Raw genomic sequence first — 17,194 nt, forward strand, 5'->3', positions numbered from 1 at the left:
ATTTCTGCCTGTAAGTGATCTGTTGATCATAGGCTGATGACAATGGTACTCAAAGTTATAGAATTTATCCGTAATACTCTGCAAAAAGTATCGAATTTGTGCATACATATGTGACTGTCAGAGTTATTTTTGACATTAAACACAATGCTTTTAAATAACTTATACCTGGATTTCTGCAGGCTCATTGTTGAAGGCATCTTTCTCCAGACTTCATTCCCTGTTGAGCGCAACAAGTATTTCCATGTTATTGCATTTTTATCCGTATGACTGAAGGTCGGTTATGTAATGTGTTGAGCAGCTTTCTCTATTGTACCATTATTTTAACAGCATTTGAAATACCTTTTTTATGTTGTATTTCATGCAATTCAATTAATGTGTATGAGTTAAGGGTAATTGAAAGGCTTAGTAGTGAGCCACCGCTCAAGACTCATAAATCATTACCCTTCATGGTGTAGAGTGAGAGAATGAAAGAACTAAGCTACCTGTTCAGTGGTAGTTGACTCATATAGTATGACTGCAGCTTATCTTTCTGCACAGAAATATTGTATTAGTCACCCTGTCGACATTATATCATTTCCCCCTCCACCTTTACATGAGTCTAATTGAACTCTTTGATGTAAGTTTCTAGTTGGGCTGTGTGTTTCTTAGAGCTACGTATAATAAAGTAGAAGCTTGATATAATGAAATTCAGTGGACACAAAAGGTAGCGAAATGGTTATTGGGAATTTTTTTAATTTAGCAGGAATACCTTTTCGCTAAATTTTCTGTGTTGCTGTAGCTCGTATTTAAGTTTCAATGAGTTCGACTGAATGAAGAAAAATATTGAGTATATTCTCCTCATTAGCTTGTAAATTCTTCCTTACAATTTTAATATTTTTGAATTTATTGGTGCCTTGGAAATCAAACCTGTTGTGTATCCAGGTACAAATTGTTAAAGTGGTGATGAAACTTTAAACTTGGGAATTTTTTGTTGAATTATCTTTTTTCTGCTCTTAAATAATACAAAAAATATTTTGTTTATTGAATACAGTTGTTTAACTTAAAGTAAAATACTTATTTCTGTACATCTTTTTATTATCTTTCCAGGTCTATTCACTCTTCTTTTAGAAGATTTTGGAGTGAAGGGAGTGCAGGTTGAGGAAATATATGATTTGCAGAAATCAATTGAAGGCCCAGTTTATGGATTTATTTTCTTATTTCGCTGGATTGAAGAGAGGAGGTCTAGGAGAAAAATTGTGGATAAGAGTGAAAGCTTTGTGAAGGATGAAGATGTTGTAAATAACATATTTTTTGCCCAGCAGGTGAGAGCTTTGAGTATTTTTCTTTCATTAGACCTTAGAGCATCCCATGTACATATATCAAACTCATTGCTTATATTACATACATTCATTTGTCTTCAGACAAATGTAACTCAGGAGTAATTTTCTGTGGATATTACGTATCAAATATAGCGTGAGGCAGTAAAAATTTGATGATCTTGATAGGCCGTCATTTTTACTCCTGTACAAATTATATTGTTCTGTGTTATGGCATGCTGGTTATATTTACGAAATCTTGTAAAGGCCTGGTTACACGATACATTAACACGTACGGGTTAATGTCTAAATGTATGAACGCGAGAATGAACGCCAAAATGCACCGTGTAACCACCCAACTTGTACGAATGCATGAACGGAAAATAGAACCTGTTCTAATTTGGTTCATGCATTCGTGCATGTTCTGTTCCGGTCCACCAAAATCATTCACGCAAACGTACATTAACTTGTACGTGTTAATGTACCGTGTAACCAGGCCTTAAGACCATCTTTGACACCATCAATTTGCAAAATTTTGTCGAAACCTTTCAAAGTAATTTTTTTTCTCCAAGTATTACCAATGTCAGTTATGATGGTGAATATGATTGCTATGTGTTTATAGGGTTGATAGTGAGAGTGGGTTTTAATTGCGGAGGGATGGGGAGCAACAAGTTCATGTAAGCTCTAGTATTTCTGTGATTGCTTCTTGCTGCAGCCTTATTTTGAGGTTTTTCCGTAGGCCCCTGCCCACATTAACTATCACTGCCCCATACATGGTCTGTCCAAGAAGTAAGTATGATAACCCATGCCATTAAAGTCACGGTCATTGTTTTTTCGACAAATAAGGCATTGTCCACTCAGAGTTAGTGTGACAAGGTCAGACTGAGAATACATAGTTTTACTTGCAAGTCCTAAAAAGACTCTGAAGCAGAGTGAAACACGTCAGATCTCCTACACTTTGTCACACTTCACCACAACAACGAGCCGTCGCAATTCGTCTTCATTGCTACTGAGTTTCTAGGGAAATTTGGCATGGCAGCAATACCCTAGCCGCTGTACAGCCCCAACTTGGCACCATCAAACTTCTTCTTGCTCCCAAAAATCAAGAGGGTACACATGGGCCAACATTTCCGGACTTTGAAAGCCAATAAGGAAGTGACCATGGGGTGGTTGAAGGCCCCCGTCGATGCATCCTAGGGTGCGTTCCATGACTGGGGAAAACTCTTAGATGCCAGTGTTCCGACGTGAAAGGGGCCTATTTTGAAGAATTGTAGACACTTGTATCGATATCATCAATAACTCTTTCTTCCTGAGCTTATTCAACTTACTTCTTGGACAGACCCTGCATTGCTATTACATAATAATTAAGCTATCATATATATTATTACAGAAAGGTCTTTTCTGTCATTCTGTATATGCTCCGTTAATATTGCACCTACAGAGGTAAATAAGGTATCATTATAAATGTTAAATCACTGGCTTCTGACAAAAAAAATAAAATCTCAAATTTCACTATTTACTAGAGGAGTGCGAATAGTATCCGCGAATACTCGAATACCTCGAATACTAGAAAGTATTCTATATAAGTGGTCTCGAATAGTTATGCTAAAGATACCGTCTCGAATACTTTGAATTTTGCGTCATACACTGTCGCACGCACGTCGTTGGTAGTTGACTCGGAAAAATGTAGAGAACTGTAGTCGTTTAGAGCTTGCAGCGCTGTTTTACGCAAGTTGGCAAATTACATCAAATTCGTGGATTCGAGTGGTGAAAAGAGTTCGACGAGGGGAACTGAAAATGGTTGGGTGAAAAAATCCAAAAATCCCCGATTCCCCCCACCAGGAGAACCTCAGTGCCGTGGGATAGCAACCTTAGAGATAGCAACCTCCCACGATCCGCTATCCCCCTCCATTTAGCACTCGTCTCACCCACTCTGACGCTTTCCTCTTCTCTTAAATCAAACAAAAGGTCCCAGCTTGCGCAGGGATCGTATTACGAAGACCTTAGCTTCGAAAAAAATATCGAGTTACGAGAACAATAAAAACGTGTTTCACGCCCTCGCCTCTTTTCTCACCCACTGACCGTTTTCTGGCTACCTGCTTCGAAGTTCCCCATTTCTGGAGGTCAACTGCTGCATGAGTACTGTGGGATACTTACATTAGCGCATTTCCCAAGATATGGTATCCCCCTCAATTCAGCACTAGCCCCCCCTCGGAGTCTTTCCTCTTCTTCGAAAAAAAATGCTAAGTTCACAAGAACAATAGAAACTTGTTTCCGACCCTCCCTTTTCTCCCCCACTGACCTTTTTTTCCTACCAGCTTCGAAGTTCCCCATTTCTGTTGTGGAGGTCAACCACTGCATGAGTCATCTTTTAGCACAAAAGGTGTCTAAAAATGACTTTCGTCAGTTGATACTACACCTTTATTGGATTGAAATATTAGCAATGTTCGCGTAATTTCAAAAAGAATAAGACCAAACATGATGTATTTCTGAGTTTATTTAAGCATTTTACGCAAAGAATAAATGTCAAAATACGACGGAGACTTAGCATTCTGGCGAAACTCGATATCCTCGCAACTGAGCTTCTCGGAAGTTGATGTGGTATTTTTTTTCGAAAACATATATCAAGTTACAATTTATGAGTTATGCTATAAATCTCTATTGTCACAGTCCGAGGGATATTTTCTCAGGATATTTGGTTTCTCCCTGCTTATCTCGTGAGAACTTCCAAAGATGGACTGAAAATAATTGAAAAAAATCCGGTGGAGAAGCGCCTGTATTTTGCAAAACGCCTCAGATTGTCCTCTAGCACTTGACAGTAGGAGTGAGGGTAAAGCGAGCTACCTGTTGAAAATAAGAAGTTGGATGAAGCCGAGTATCTGATCGGCGTGCCGCAGAAATGAAGTTTGGTAGATAAGAATATATACATCAGACAGAAATCCATCATAGCAGTGTAAAAGCCGAGATGGCATGCAATCATTTTTTCGCGAGGTGGTGTGTCCCCTTAGGATATTTGAAAGAGATGTTAGTTGAATCGACTATAAGCCCAAATTGTTTCCATAAAATAAAATATTCCATTAATCAGCTAAATTCCGGTTTGAATCCTTTAAAGGAAATCTTAATTTCTCGCCAATCCTGGGTTTCCTGCTGCATAGGCAACCTAGTCAAACATTCCCGCATTTATCGTTTTTTTCGTCCCCCCTGAAAAACGATAGATCGAGGTTCCACTGTATACCTTTTTATTTATACATTCATCAAGGGAAATAGAAACTTAGTAAGAAATAAGAAGCTTAAAGAAATAATATGCTTTGTGCAATTCTAGTATTCGAGCAATGATTTAATATTCAAATTCGATATTCGAGTTTGAGAAATCTGCTATTCGACCCATCTCTACTATTTACCCATTAATTTGACTCAAAAGTTGCAATTTTCCATGGCGATTACTCACTCAAGGTTTATTGACTCCAAACAGTTTTTTTTATTCAAAATTTGAAAAAAAGGTTTAAAAACCTGTTAAATCCATAACTAAGCCAAAGAAAGCTGTCATAAGCAGGCAAAAATATTAAAAATAGAATCTAAGTAGTATGAAGAATGTTCAACATTCTCTAAAAGAGACATTGTTTGTAAGGAATGTCCGAGAATTAAACTCACCCCTTTGGATCTGACAATGCCATTACAAATGACAAAAAAAACAATTCCCAATCGAAGTGGCCTTTGCAATGACAATTAATAAAGCACAGGGTCAGACTCTTCAGAGAGCCATTTTGCAAGAACCCATTTTTTGCATGGACAGTTCTGTGTAGCATTTTCTAGAGTTTGCACTTTCCGTGATTATGTTTGCGTTTAAGAAACTAATAGCCAAAAACAGACATCATAATTGTTCCTACTAGTACCAAACTCTCTTGCCCATATTGTATTCATATGTTTTGTTTATTTTTGCAAGAAAACAAGTGTATTGAAAGTACTCTATAATACACCCTCTTCTCCATTTAAATCCCAATTACACTGTTTCCTTATCATACTTACTCCCTGATGGCGTGAAAATGCACAATTTTTGCACAGCTACCTAGTTATTATTATTTCTAAGTGCAGTAAAACTTTAACAGTCTTAAAATTTATTATTCCCATAAAAAATCTGCACCCATCTTTGAGTTTGTTCACACCTCTTATATTCTTCTTTGCTAGATGGTGCCCAATAGCTGTGCCACCCATGCACTTCTATCCGTACTACTTAACTGTCCTAATATTCATCTTGGAGCAACTCTAAGCCGCCTAAAAGCTCATACATCAGGTATGAGCCCGGAAAACAAGGTAAGAACTCTGTTTTTGTTATCAATTCAATGAAGTGCTGGCTTTAGTATTTTATTTTGGGGGTAGTTCACTCAAATTGTAGCTGGGAATATTCACAGATATTTTATAAAAATGTAAAGTAATTGCAGAATAATAAGCCACAGTTGAAAATTGTTGCAGAACAAAAATGAGGGCTACTGAATGATATCATGCCGTTATTACTACAAAGTATGAATTAGCAGCATGAGTATCCATGCATTTGCAGAAGGCTTTTTTACATGAACTTTAGCAGATAGATAAAATATTTTCTGCTTTGAAGTAATTTTAATTTATTGGGCCACAGTCTTGCAACCAAGTGTCCACTCTTGCAACGAGAATTACTTTATTGAAGTCCTATTTCCCTTGTGCTGCTATCCTTAATTGGCTAAAAAGGCTTTTAGCCCCAAAAGACCTCTTGTAAATTAAGGATAACATGTGACCGATATATGAGAATAGGGACTAAAGACCCTGAATTAAGCAGTAGTTTATGCAGTGTCCCAGAAAGCAAAAGTCCATGGTTCTATTCTTTAATCAGATTAATTTTTCCCTTTATAATTCATGTACTTGTTACTGTTCATGTGGATGATCAGGAATTTGTACTAAGGACCAAATCTCTCGTGGTCCATTGGCAATGGAATTGTGCTCAGTGCTGGTTTTGGCTTTCTGAAGATCCTCCTCTCCATCATATTGCTCTATTTTATGGACTAATAATGTGTAACACTATTCCCTATGAACCAGTGTAAAATTGTTGCAGGAATTAAGGATACTGGATAGTGCATACTATGTTGTACTCATGCCATTTTTCCATTGAAATTCATTGTACTACTCTAGTGAATGTTGTGTCCATAACAATAGCATAATGATTGAAAAATTCTGTTCAGGGTTGGGCCATTGGAAACACTCCAGAGCTGGCACGGGCCCATAATTCCCATGCAATGCCTCAGGCAAAAAGACGCATGGACAAGTCATCGAGTGTGAGTACTGGGAGGTACACCGGAGAAGCCTTTCACTTTGTCAGCTATGTACCAATTGGTGGGAAGCTTTTTGAGCTTGATGGATTGAAACCTTTCCCAATTGACCATGGTAATTGATGTCTCTATTTTATAATTTTTATATCATCAATGGCAGATGAATAACAAATTATTTTATGGCATTGGCGTTGTTCAATCTGTAAAAATGTTATTTTTTGACTCACCTAAGGCTTTTTGTTTGACTGAATCTCATCTGAAACTTTTTCAGGTCCCTGGGGAGATAAAGAAGATTGGACTGAAAAATTCCGTACAGTTATAACTGATAGGTTGGGAATAGCCAGTGGAGAACAGTATCATGACATCAGATTTAATTTGATGGCTGTAGTTCCTGATAAAAGGCTTGCCTTTTCTCACAAGTTGAAGATGCTTAAAACCAATAGGTGAGGTTTTTATTGAATTTTGGAATTGTGTTTTCATAGGTTTTCGAAGTCACGCCATTGTTGGGTTGCTTGTAGGATCTTCATTGAACTTTTTCCGTTTGAATAAACGAGAACTTGCATTGAAAGACAGGGCAAATAAGAAAAATAGAATAAAAAACTTTAGTTGAATCGATAATGGGTAATACTAGAAAGGAAAGAAGCCATTTATTGATAATTTTTACCGTATATGCTGCAGCGATTGGAATTAACTTTGGTACCTGTCATTAGGTATCTGATACACTGCTGCTCAACTGAAGTTCTGTATTTGCCAGTCATTATCATGACTGTATTTTATCCAAGCACTACCGAGATCCATTGATCAAGCAAGTATTAACTGAACCAACATCTCTATGAGTAAATATGTGTAGCATACTGGAAACCCCCATTTCAATGGACATGACGCCACAAGAGCTATTTTTTGGGTATTCTTATATTATTCTAGCATCTTAAGCTGAATTGACCAATGACAACAGTTGTGTGGTTCTTGGAAATTCCTAAATACCTTATTACTATAGATGCATGGAATTTGCGAGACTCTATATTGCGAAATAAAACGAAATAACGTAAAAGACTGTGAAATAATTAATAAAACAAAACTTTGCCTTTTCCGCAAATGTTACAAGAATAAGAAAAAAAATCACAGTTTAGTTTGTGTGCATTAAAATTTTTCCCTTTAATTTTTTACCTCCCAAATTTTTTAGTTATTTTTGTTTAAATTGGAGATGGGTCGGGGTGGAGTTCGGGTACTCGCTTCTCGGTACTTGGTTCTTGGCCTGTGGAACTGGTATTGAGAATGGATCGCATAAAGTCGGTAATTTGGAGCTGGCTTGGAATGGTGGTGGGGATTTGAATTTTCCACCCAAAGCAGATATGGTCTGTAGCATATTCAAGGCCGAAAAGTGGAAAAAGATTAAAAAACACATATATTTATTTTCGATTGCATGGAGCCCACATTTTTTCTTTTGAGAGTTGTGCGCCAACATGCGCATTTAAGAGTTCGTCAGGTTGTCGCTCTCATCAACATAGTAACATTTCCGTAGCCGTGCCTGCTTAGGCCTCTTTCAAATGGGCTGACTTTTCGCCTGCCGTCATCCACGGCACTGTGCCTTTCTTTCAATTCACCATGGGCACAGTCTAAGCATAACATAACACTTGCTTAGACTGTGCCATAGGTTTCTACGGATGTCTTCAAATGATTTGAATCGCGTCATTGATGGCACAGTGTCTATTTTAATTCAGCCCGGCGTGAAATACAGGCAATGCTACATTGAGCCCACTTTCAGACGAAACGACTTTTCGCCGGCCACCGTTCACGTGAAATTCAGGTGGCTTGCAGACGAGATGACACTGCAACGCTGTGTTACGTGCCGTGAACGGAGGCCACCAGAAAATCGTTTCGTCTGGAAGTGATCTTACAATTGAATCATGTACATATGCAATAATTCTTTAACATAGGAACAAGATGCATTCCAAAAGCTTGTTCATAAGTTGAAAAACCTATGCAAGGCATCAAAAGGAGTTGTTATCCCGCAGATTGCAACATTGCATTACAATTTTGCGTTAACTCATTTCCACTATTTATCCATGGTGTTGCTGTACCGGCATGTTAAGCAGTTTATTGTTGAGATTATAAGAATGGTGACAGTGAAGCATGCGAATAAATCATCAAAAAAGTTACAATTTAAGCTGCATTGCAGAAAGAAGCTACCTTTCAAAATCAACATTGACCACTGCTGTTTTCTGTGAATGCCTGTTCAGTACTGTCAAAAAAAGAAATTAAACCTAGATAGGGTAAAAATGTTGAATTTTTTTAATCAAAACCTGGAGAGAGAACCAGTGGCTGTCTGATGGAATGTGACGTATTGGTTGAATGTGCATTCTTTGACTATGTGTTATTGAAACTTTTTTACTCGGCAAATAAAATTATGAAGACAATCATAAGTTTTTTTTATAGAGCTTTCTTGCTAATTTACATCTTTAGTGAAATTATTCTCATTCACTCCTTGTGATTTATATTTGCCATTAATTGAGATAATAAGAGTTTATCCTTCGAACCGAGCATCGAGAACTGAGATCTAATGGGGGAGAACTGGACAGGTACTGAGAACGGAAAAAATTTGAGAACCGACTTGTCGTTAGTTTATATGTAATGATTTTTCTCTTTGTGATTATTTACTTTATGGGGTGGTTAGATGTTGCCTTTGTTGATTTAAAAACTATTCCAAATCCATTAATATTAGAGATGTGCGAATAGTATCCGCGAATACTCGAATACCTCGAATACTAGAAAGTATTCGATATTCGAGATTTCGAATAGTTAAGCGAAAAGTACCGCCTCGAATACCTCGAATACTTTGAATTTCGCGTCATACACTGTCACACGCACGTCGTTGGTAGTGACTCGGAAAAATGTAGAGAACTGTAGTCATTTAGTGCTTGCAGCGCCGTTTTACGCAAGTTGACGAATTGCATCAAATTCGTGGATTTTAGCGGTGAAAAGTGTTCGACGAGGGGAACCGAAAATAGTCGGGTGAAAAAATCCGAAAATCCCCGATTCCTCCCACCAGGAGAAACTCAGTGCCGTGGGATAGCAACCTTAGGGCATTTCCCACGATCCTCTATCCCCCTCCATTCAGCACTCGCCTCAACCACTCTGACGCTTTCCTCTTCTCCGAAATCAAACAAAAGGTCCCAGCTCGCGCAGGGATCGCATTACGAAGACCCCTGCTTCGAAAAAAATATCGAGTTACGAGAGCAATAAAAACGTGTTTCACGCCCTCCCCCCTTTTCTCACCCACTGACCTTTTTCTGGCTACCTGCTTCGAAGTTCCCCATTTCTGGAGGTCAACTGCTGTGTGAGTACCGTGGGATACTTACATTAGCGCATTTCCCAAGGTCCGGTATCCCTCTCCATTCAGCACTAGCCCCCCTCTGAGGCTTTCCTCTTCTTCAAAATAAAAAAAAAAGGTCACAGCTCGCGCAGGGATCATATTACGAAGACCTTAGCTTCGAAAAAATTATCGAGAACAATAGAAACGTGTTTCGGGCCCTCCCTTTCCTCCCCCACTGACCTTTTTTTCCTACCAGCTTCGAAGTTCCCCATTTCTATGGAGGTCAACCGCTGCATGAGTCATCTATTAGCACAAAGGGTGTCTAAGAATGACTTTCGTCAATTGATGTTACACCTTTATTGAATTGAAATATTAGTAATGTGCGCGTAATTTCAAAAAGAATAAGACCAAACACGACGTATTTCTGAGTTTATTTAAGCATTTTACGCAAAGAAATAAATGTCAAAACACGACGGAGACTTAGCATTCTGGCGAAACTCGATATGAGCAGCAGAGCTTCTCGGAAGTTGATGCGGTATTTTTTTCCGAAAACATATATCAAGTTACAATTTATGAGTGGTGCTATAAATCTTTATTGTTACAGTCACAGACAAAAGGATATTTTCTCAGAATATTTGGTTTCTCCCTGATAGCAATTCCAATTCATCTTCTTATCTCGTGAGAACTCCCAAAGATGGACTGAAAATAATTGAAGAAAATCCGGTGGAAAAGAGCTTGTATTTTGCAAAATGCCTCAGATTGTCAGCTAGCACTTGGCAGCAGGAGTGGGGGTAAAGCGATGTTAGTTGAATTAATTATATGCCCAATTGTTTCCATAAAATTAAATTATTCATTAATCATCTAAATTCCTGTTCGAATCATTTTAAGGAAATCAAAATTACTCCCCAAAATCTTGTGTTGCCTGCTGCATAGGCAACCGAGTCAAACATTCCAGCATTCATCATTTAGTATTCGAGGTATTCGAAATTCGAGGTATTCGAATATTCGAGCAATGATTTAATATTCGAATTCGAGAAATCTGCTATTCGACCCATCTCTAATTAATATGATAGATTCCTGAAAAAAAATTTGTTTAAATTGTTATCAAAATGCTGCATGAATCAAGTGATTTCATACCCATTCATGCACACACATATATACATACATCAAGGATGAAATTTTCCATGAAAAAAATATATTTGACTCAGCCAGGAATCGACTTGGATCTCTCGATTGGTGGTCTGTTATGCTGATCAATTACGCCACCAAGCTATCTTCTCCCTAGGTAAATCTCAAATTTATTGTACCAAATAAGGTGCTGATATCCAGACTTAGGCACAGGAGTCAGAGGCTGTGCTTACTTGGCCGCTTAGGGGGAGAGAAACCCAATTTTGTTGCTATTCAGCAATGGATGATTTTTTTCATGGTGAATTTCACCCATGGTGTGTGCACAATTAGATTGTAAGAGACAAGGGTAAATACAAATTTCTTTCCTTTCATCATTTCAGACAAATTGTTTTGGAGGCTCTCACACAGTTAGTGAAGCTTACACCTCCAAACATGTCTGCCAATCGCTTGGCTGCAGAAGAATCGAGTGCAAGACACCGCAAAGAGTCAGCTAGTGTTTCAAGTGAGCAATCAGTGACAAGAACAAGAAAAAGAACAGTATCTCGTGAGGAGGAGGAGAAGGTAGTCGTCGGGAGTGGAGCAGAAGATGTGAGGTCTTGTATTTCAGATAAAAAATCATGGGGTGTTCCCAAAATAAGCATTGTGAAGTCAGCTGATAAATCCTCTGTAGTATCCTCGTATGTGTCTCCTCACACTATCCTGGAAACCCATAATTATGCTAAAAGCCCTTTGATTGCAGGAGTCCCAGAAAGCCAAAAAAATTTGAAAGTAACTTGTGCTAATGAAAATAGGTGAGTGTAAGTGTTGTGCTTGCTTTAAGTAAATGTTTTTTTTACAGTTTCTGCTGGTGTTGGCTCCAATATTTGTTTTGCACGATGTGGGCAGTTCTTTGTCATGCATGACTGCTGTAGTACCTCATTTAACCATTCCCTTTCCTAAGGTGTGATGCAGATGTATACTGAGCTTGGCCTTGGCAATTCTTTTTCACCTCATTTTTTCAGTCTTGAAAGTAGTGTTTTTGTGTTATTCGTTGCATTAAATGGTGGACTCCAAAGTATGTCGTACTTCTCTTCAGAAATTATTCATTTGTGCTAAAGTGAAAAGTTTAAGCATGTAAGAGCTCTTTCCCTGTCATAAAAAAATGAGTTGATAGCAATATTATAATTCTGAACTTGTTAGCCTGCATGAATATTTTTTTCATTATTTACTGGTGGAGTACTTTTTCCATCATGTATTAGTGGAGTATGCAGCTGAAAAAATGACTGCTGGTCATAGGGACAGTTGTGATTTTTAGAGATTCTAATGTTCAGACGAAAGTCAAGATTTTTTGATTGTGATGTAGCTAATGGAAGTTGATACTTTTTTGGAGTTTCCATTTCTATTCTATGCCAGAACTAGTTGACAGATTGAATAATGGAAACTTATATACGGCACTGCTTTTTTCCTTATCACATAACTTTAATTTCCGCTAAGCTACATAGACACATTTGATTCCATTACACCTGTATTTGTTGAGGCTGTCAGCTTATAGGAATCTTTTTTATATTTCACATATTCCTTGTGATGCAAAGCCATAGCTTATGAAGCTGAAAATCCTCTAATGAAGTAGTTTCCTCTCCAATCATAAAAATCTCTGCATATTTTAATTATTGCTCATATGGAAACATATGGGGTGAATCATCCAAGTTACTCTGAATGCTATTAAAATATCTCTGTTATCTCTATTATTTTTTGCCATGGTTCACATACACATATATATTTTGGTGCCTCATCCTCCAGCTTTGGTTTTCAAAACTATTTCTTCCCATCACTCCTCCTCTATGATTTGGAGGTGGACAGCGGACTAGTGTTAATCAGTAAAAATGTGGTAGTTGGATACCCTAGTTCCTTCATTTCCTCTGAAAATGTCCTCACTTTGTGTTACTAGATACTCAACAATTCCATTTATAAACACTATATATGTGAGATGATCAAGTGCTCTATTCATTACTAATATGTTACAACATTTAACTGTTACCATCATGTTAGATAAATTTAACACCCTTAGATTTAATTCCTGGAAGGAAAGGTAGAATAACAATTTTTTTAATTCTGCTATAGTAGTTATTTATGCATGGCTAAGTTATTTGCTTGGATATATTGCTAATTCAATCTCTCATCAAAATCATTGCCATTCAATTGTGTGAATGGATACCAAAAGGCATGGTTAGTTTTTTTTGTCTTCAAAATGTGAAACAGGCCTTATTCACATGTTTATATGCTATTCTTTTCCTGAAAGTTATGTTGTTGGAGACCAACATCTCTGTAGAACTCATAAGCTACCATTTAAAAAGTAAATTTGTAAATTTGGGATGGAAATAAAGTTCCTTGCTGAGCCAATGCATATTAAAATTAGGTGTCGAAAAGAAGCATATACGCATAAGCCATCAAATGTTAGATTTGCATTAAAAAGGAACATTGAACAGGAAATTTTGAAGTTCAATGGTTATTAGTCACGAAGGAAGAAAGTCTAGGCTTCTCTGTAGAATCGAATGTTTTTTTTTATTAATCTCCTAATGGTTCTTATGTATGATAGCTGTCATTAGCTTTATAAACATATTATAGCTGTGTAAGAATGGCTTCAAGTAGTAGTGATTAATCGTATTTGTCTGAAAAAATATGCCAATGACTATTATTCTGACCTACCCCAACTAACTCCATTCCACAGATTTTAGTTTCCTTGATATCCATTGATTTGAAATTCAATCTATCACCAAAATATGCAGCAGGTTTTTGCTAAAAATAGACCTTTGGAAGGTCTTGTAGGGTTAATTTAGAGTCTGTAATGGGATAAATGATTCCATTTTGGTAGAAGGAGTACCCATATCATTAGTACATACATGGTCAGTTTTCCTCAATCATTGTGTGTCTGTGAAAGATGTGTGCAAGCAGGTGATAAATCCATCCTTCTATTGAATAGGTGCCTTGCTCATCCAAGACAATGCCTTCAGCTTCTGTGAGAGATGGTAATGAGATTCTTTTTGCTTGACCCTGTGCCAGTGCCATTCTTGGTGATATATAGATGGTAGAGATGGGTGGGTTCCGGTACCCGGTTCTCGGCACCGCCGGTTCTTGGCCTTTGGAACCGGTTTCAAAAAGTCGGTATTTTGGAACCAGCTCGGAACGGTGGCGAGGAATTGAAATTGGTGTTCAAAGCTGAAATGGTCTGCAGCGTATTCAAGGCCAAAAAGTGGAAAAAAAGATTTTAAAATGCATATAATACTTTCCGATTGCATGGCATCCATGTTTTTTTCTTTTGAGAGTTGCTCGCTAACACACACATATAAGGGTTCCTTAGTTTGCCGTTCTCACCTACATTGTAACATTTTCGTTGCCTCAGCTGCTTTCAAACGAACTGACTTTTCGCCTGCCGCCGTCCACGGCCCGGTGCTGTTCTTTCAACTTACCATAGGTCTCTATCATGGAGGTTGTAAATATTAATATTTTCGCACTGTTGACGGCATGGCACCAATTTCAATCCGACCCTCGATGCGCCGTCTATGGCATGAAATACAGATAGTGCTACATTGAGGTAGCTCTCAGACAAAACGACTATTCACCGGTCGCTGTTCACGTGAAATTCAGGCGGCTTTCAGATGAGAAGACTCTGTACTGGTGTGTTGAGCAGTTTATTGTTGAGGTCATAAGAACTGTGACAGTGAAGCATGCGAATAAGTTGTCAATTAAAGTAACAAATTCAGCTACATCGGAGAATACTAAATATATTTTGAACTGATGCACAAGTTACAACAGATGATTTCGTCAGAAGTTGGGGGAGTGTCATTATATAATATTTCTGCCTAAAAAAGAATAGATTAAATCCAGTTTTGGTAAAAAGTTGAATTTTTTAAATCAAATCCTGGTGAAAGAACCAGTGGCTTCCCGATTTAATGTGACGTATTAGTCAACCATGTATTCTTTAACGTGTTGTTTGAACATTTTTACTTGGCAAATGAAGTTATGGAGGGGATCTTATGTGTTTTTTTTAGAGATGTGCGAATAGTATCCGCGAATACTCGAATACCTCGAATATTAGAAAGTATTCGATATTCGAGGTTTCGAATAGTTATGCGAAAAGTACCGCCTCGAATACCTCGAATACTTTGAATTTCGTGTCATACACTGTCGCACGCACGTCGTTGGTAGTTGACTCGGAAAAATGTAGAGAACTGTAGTCATTTAGTGCTCGCAGCGCCGTTTTACGCAAGTTGACGAATTACATCAAATTCGTGGATTTTAGCGGTGAAAAGAGTTCGACGAGGGGAACCGAAAATGGTCGGGTGAAAAAATCCGAAAATCCCCGATTCCCCCCACCAGGAGAACCTCAGTGCCGTGGGATAGCAACCTTAGGGCATTTCCCATGATCCGCTATCCCCCTCCATTCAGCACTCGCCTCACCCACTCTGACGCTTTCCTCTTCTCCGAAATCAAACAAAAGGTCCCAGCTCGCGCAGGGATCGCATTACGAAGACACCTGCTTCGAAAAAAATATCGAGTTACGAGAACAATAAAAACGTGTTTCACGCCCTCCCCCTTTTTCTCACCCACTGACCTTTTTCTGGCTACCTGCTTCGAAGTTCCCCATTTCTGGAGGTCAACTGCTGTGTGAGTACCGTGGGATACTTACATTAGCGCATTTCCCAAGATCCGGTATCCCTCTCCATTCAGCACTAGCCCACCCCTCTTGAGGATTTCCTCTTCTTCGAAATAAAAAAAAGGTCACAGCTCGCGCAGGGATCATATTACGAAGACCTTAGCTTCGAAAAAATACCGGGTTGCACGAGAACAATAGAAACGTGTTTCCGGCCCTCCCTTTTCTCCCCCACTGACCTTTTTTTTTCCTACCAGCTTCGAAGTTCTCCATTTCTGTGGAGGTCAACCGCTGAATGAGTCATATATTAGCACAAAAGGTGTCTAAGAATGACTTTCGTCAATTGATGTTACACCTTTATTGAATTGAAATATTAGTAATGTGCGCGTAATTTCAAAAAGAATAAGACCAAACACGACGTATTTCTGAGTTTATTTAAGCATTTTACGCAAAGAAATATATGTGAAAATACGACGGACACTTAGCATTCTGGCGAAACTCGATATGAGCAGCAGAGCTTCTCGGAAGTTGATGCGGTATTTTTTTCCGAAAGTATATATCAAGTTACAATTAATGAGTGGTGCTATAAATCTTTATTGTTACAGTCCCAGACAAAGGGACATTTTCACAGAATATTTGGTTTCTCCCTGATAGCAATTCCAATTCATCTTCTTATCTCGTGAGAACTCCCAAAGATGGACTGAAAATAATTGAAGAAAATCCGGTGGAAAAGAGCTTGTATTTTGCAAAATGCCTCAGATTGTCAGCTAGCACTTGGCAGCAGAAGTGGGGGTAAAGCGATGCTAGTTGAATTAATTATATGCCCAATTGTTTCCATAAAATTAAAATATTCATTAATCAGCTAAATTCCTGTTCGAATCATTTAAAGTAAATCAAAATTACTCCCCAAAATCTTGTGTTGCCTCCTGCATAGGCAACCGAGTCAAACATTCCGGCATTCATCATTTAGTATTCGAGGTATTCGAATATTCGAGCAATGATTTAATATTCGAATTCGATATTCGAATTCGAGAAATCTGCTATTCGACCCATCTCTAGTTTTTTTACAGAGCTTTCCCGCTAATGTACATCTTTAGTGAAATTATTTTCATTCACTTCTTGTGGTTGTTCATTTAAATTTGCTATTAATTCAGATAGTAAGAGTTCATCCTTAGAACCTAGTATCGAGAACCAAAAAAATTTAAGAACTGACTCATCCTTAATAGATAGTCACACTTAATAATTTTGGCAATTTGTGACAAATTTGGGGACAATTGTGGGTTTTATATGATTTGCCTCTCACTAAGTCTTTTGAACAAGCTCGGACCAAAACTGATTAGATTTGTCATTCATACACGGGACACAGGACCACGTGACTAAATTTCTCATATTCAAATTCAGTATTTTGCTTCGTCATTCGTGATTTTATATTTTTAGAATCGGTCTAGGACTCAATTTTTCTTGTGAGCACTTCATCTTTTGCATTCTTATTTAATTCTTGGAAAGTAATAATGATGTTCATGAGTGATAT

General features: G+C 37.9%; 1 protein-coding gene across 2 annotated transcripts in view; it reads left to right on the plus strand.

Moving 5' to 3' along the window:
- LOC124171063 (ubiquitin carboxyl-terminal hydrolase calypso) overlaps nucleotides 1-17,194 on the plus strand; it is a 53,956-nt gene that overhangs the window by 1,416 nt on the left and 35,346 nt on the right. The window contains exons 2-6 of one of the 2 annotated variants that reach the window (XM_046550211.1): nucleotides 1,087-1,301; nucleotides 5,481-5,606; nucleotides 6,506-6,707; nucleotides 6,864-7,035; nucleotides 11,414-11,824. In XM_046550211.1, the coding sequence (XP_046406167.1) occupies nucleotides 1,087-1,301; nucleotides 5,481-5,606; nucleotides 6,506-6,707; nucleotides 6,864-7,035; nucleotides 11,414-11,824 (1,126 nt within the window). The remainder of the gene's footprint in view (nucleotides 1-1,086; nucleotides 1,302-5,480; nucleotides 5,607-6,505; nucleotides 6,708-6,863; nucleotides 7,036-11,413; nucleotides 11,825-17,194) is intronic. The other variant, XM_046550212.1, reaches the window with a different exon arrangement.

Source organism: Ischnura elegans, chromosome X (assembly GCF_921293095.1).
Source record: "Ischnura elegans chromosome X, ioIscEleg1.1, whole genome shotgun sequence".
NCBI lineage: Eukaryota > Metazoa > Arthropoda > Insecta > Odonata > Coenagrionidae > Ischnura > Ischnura elegans.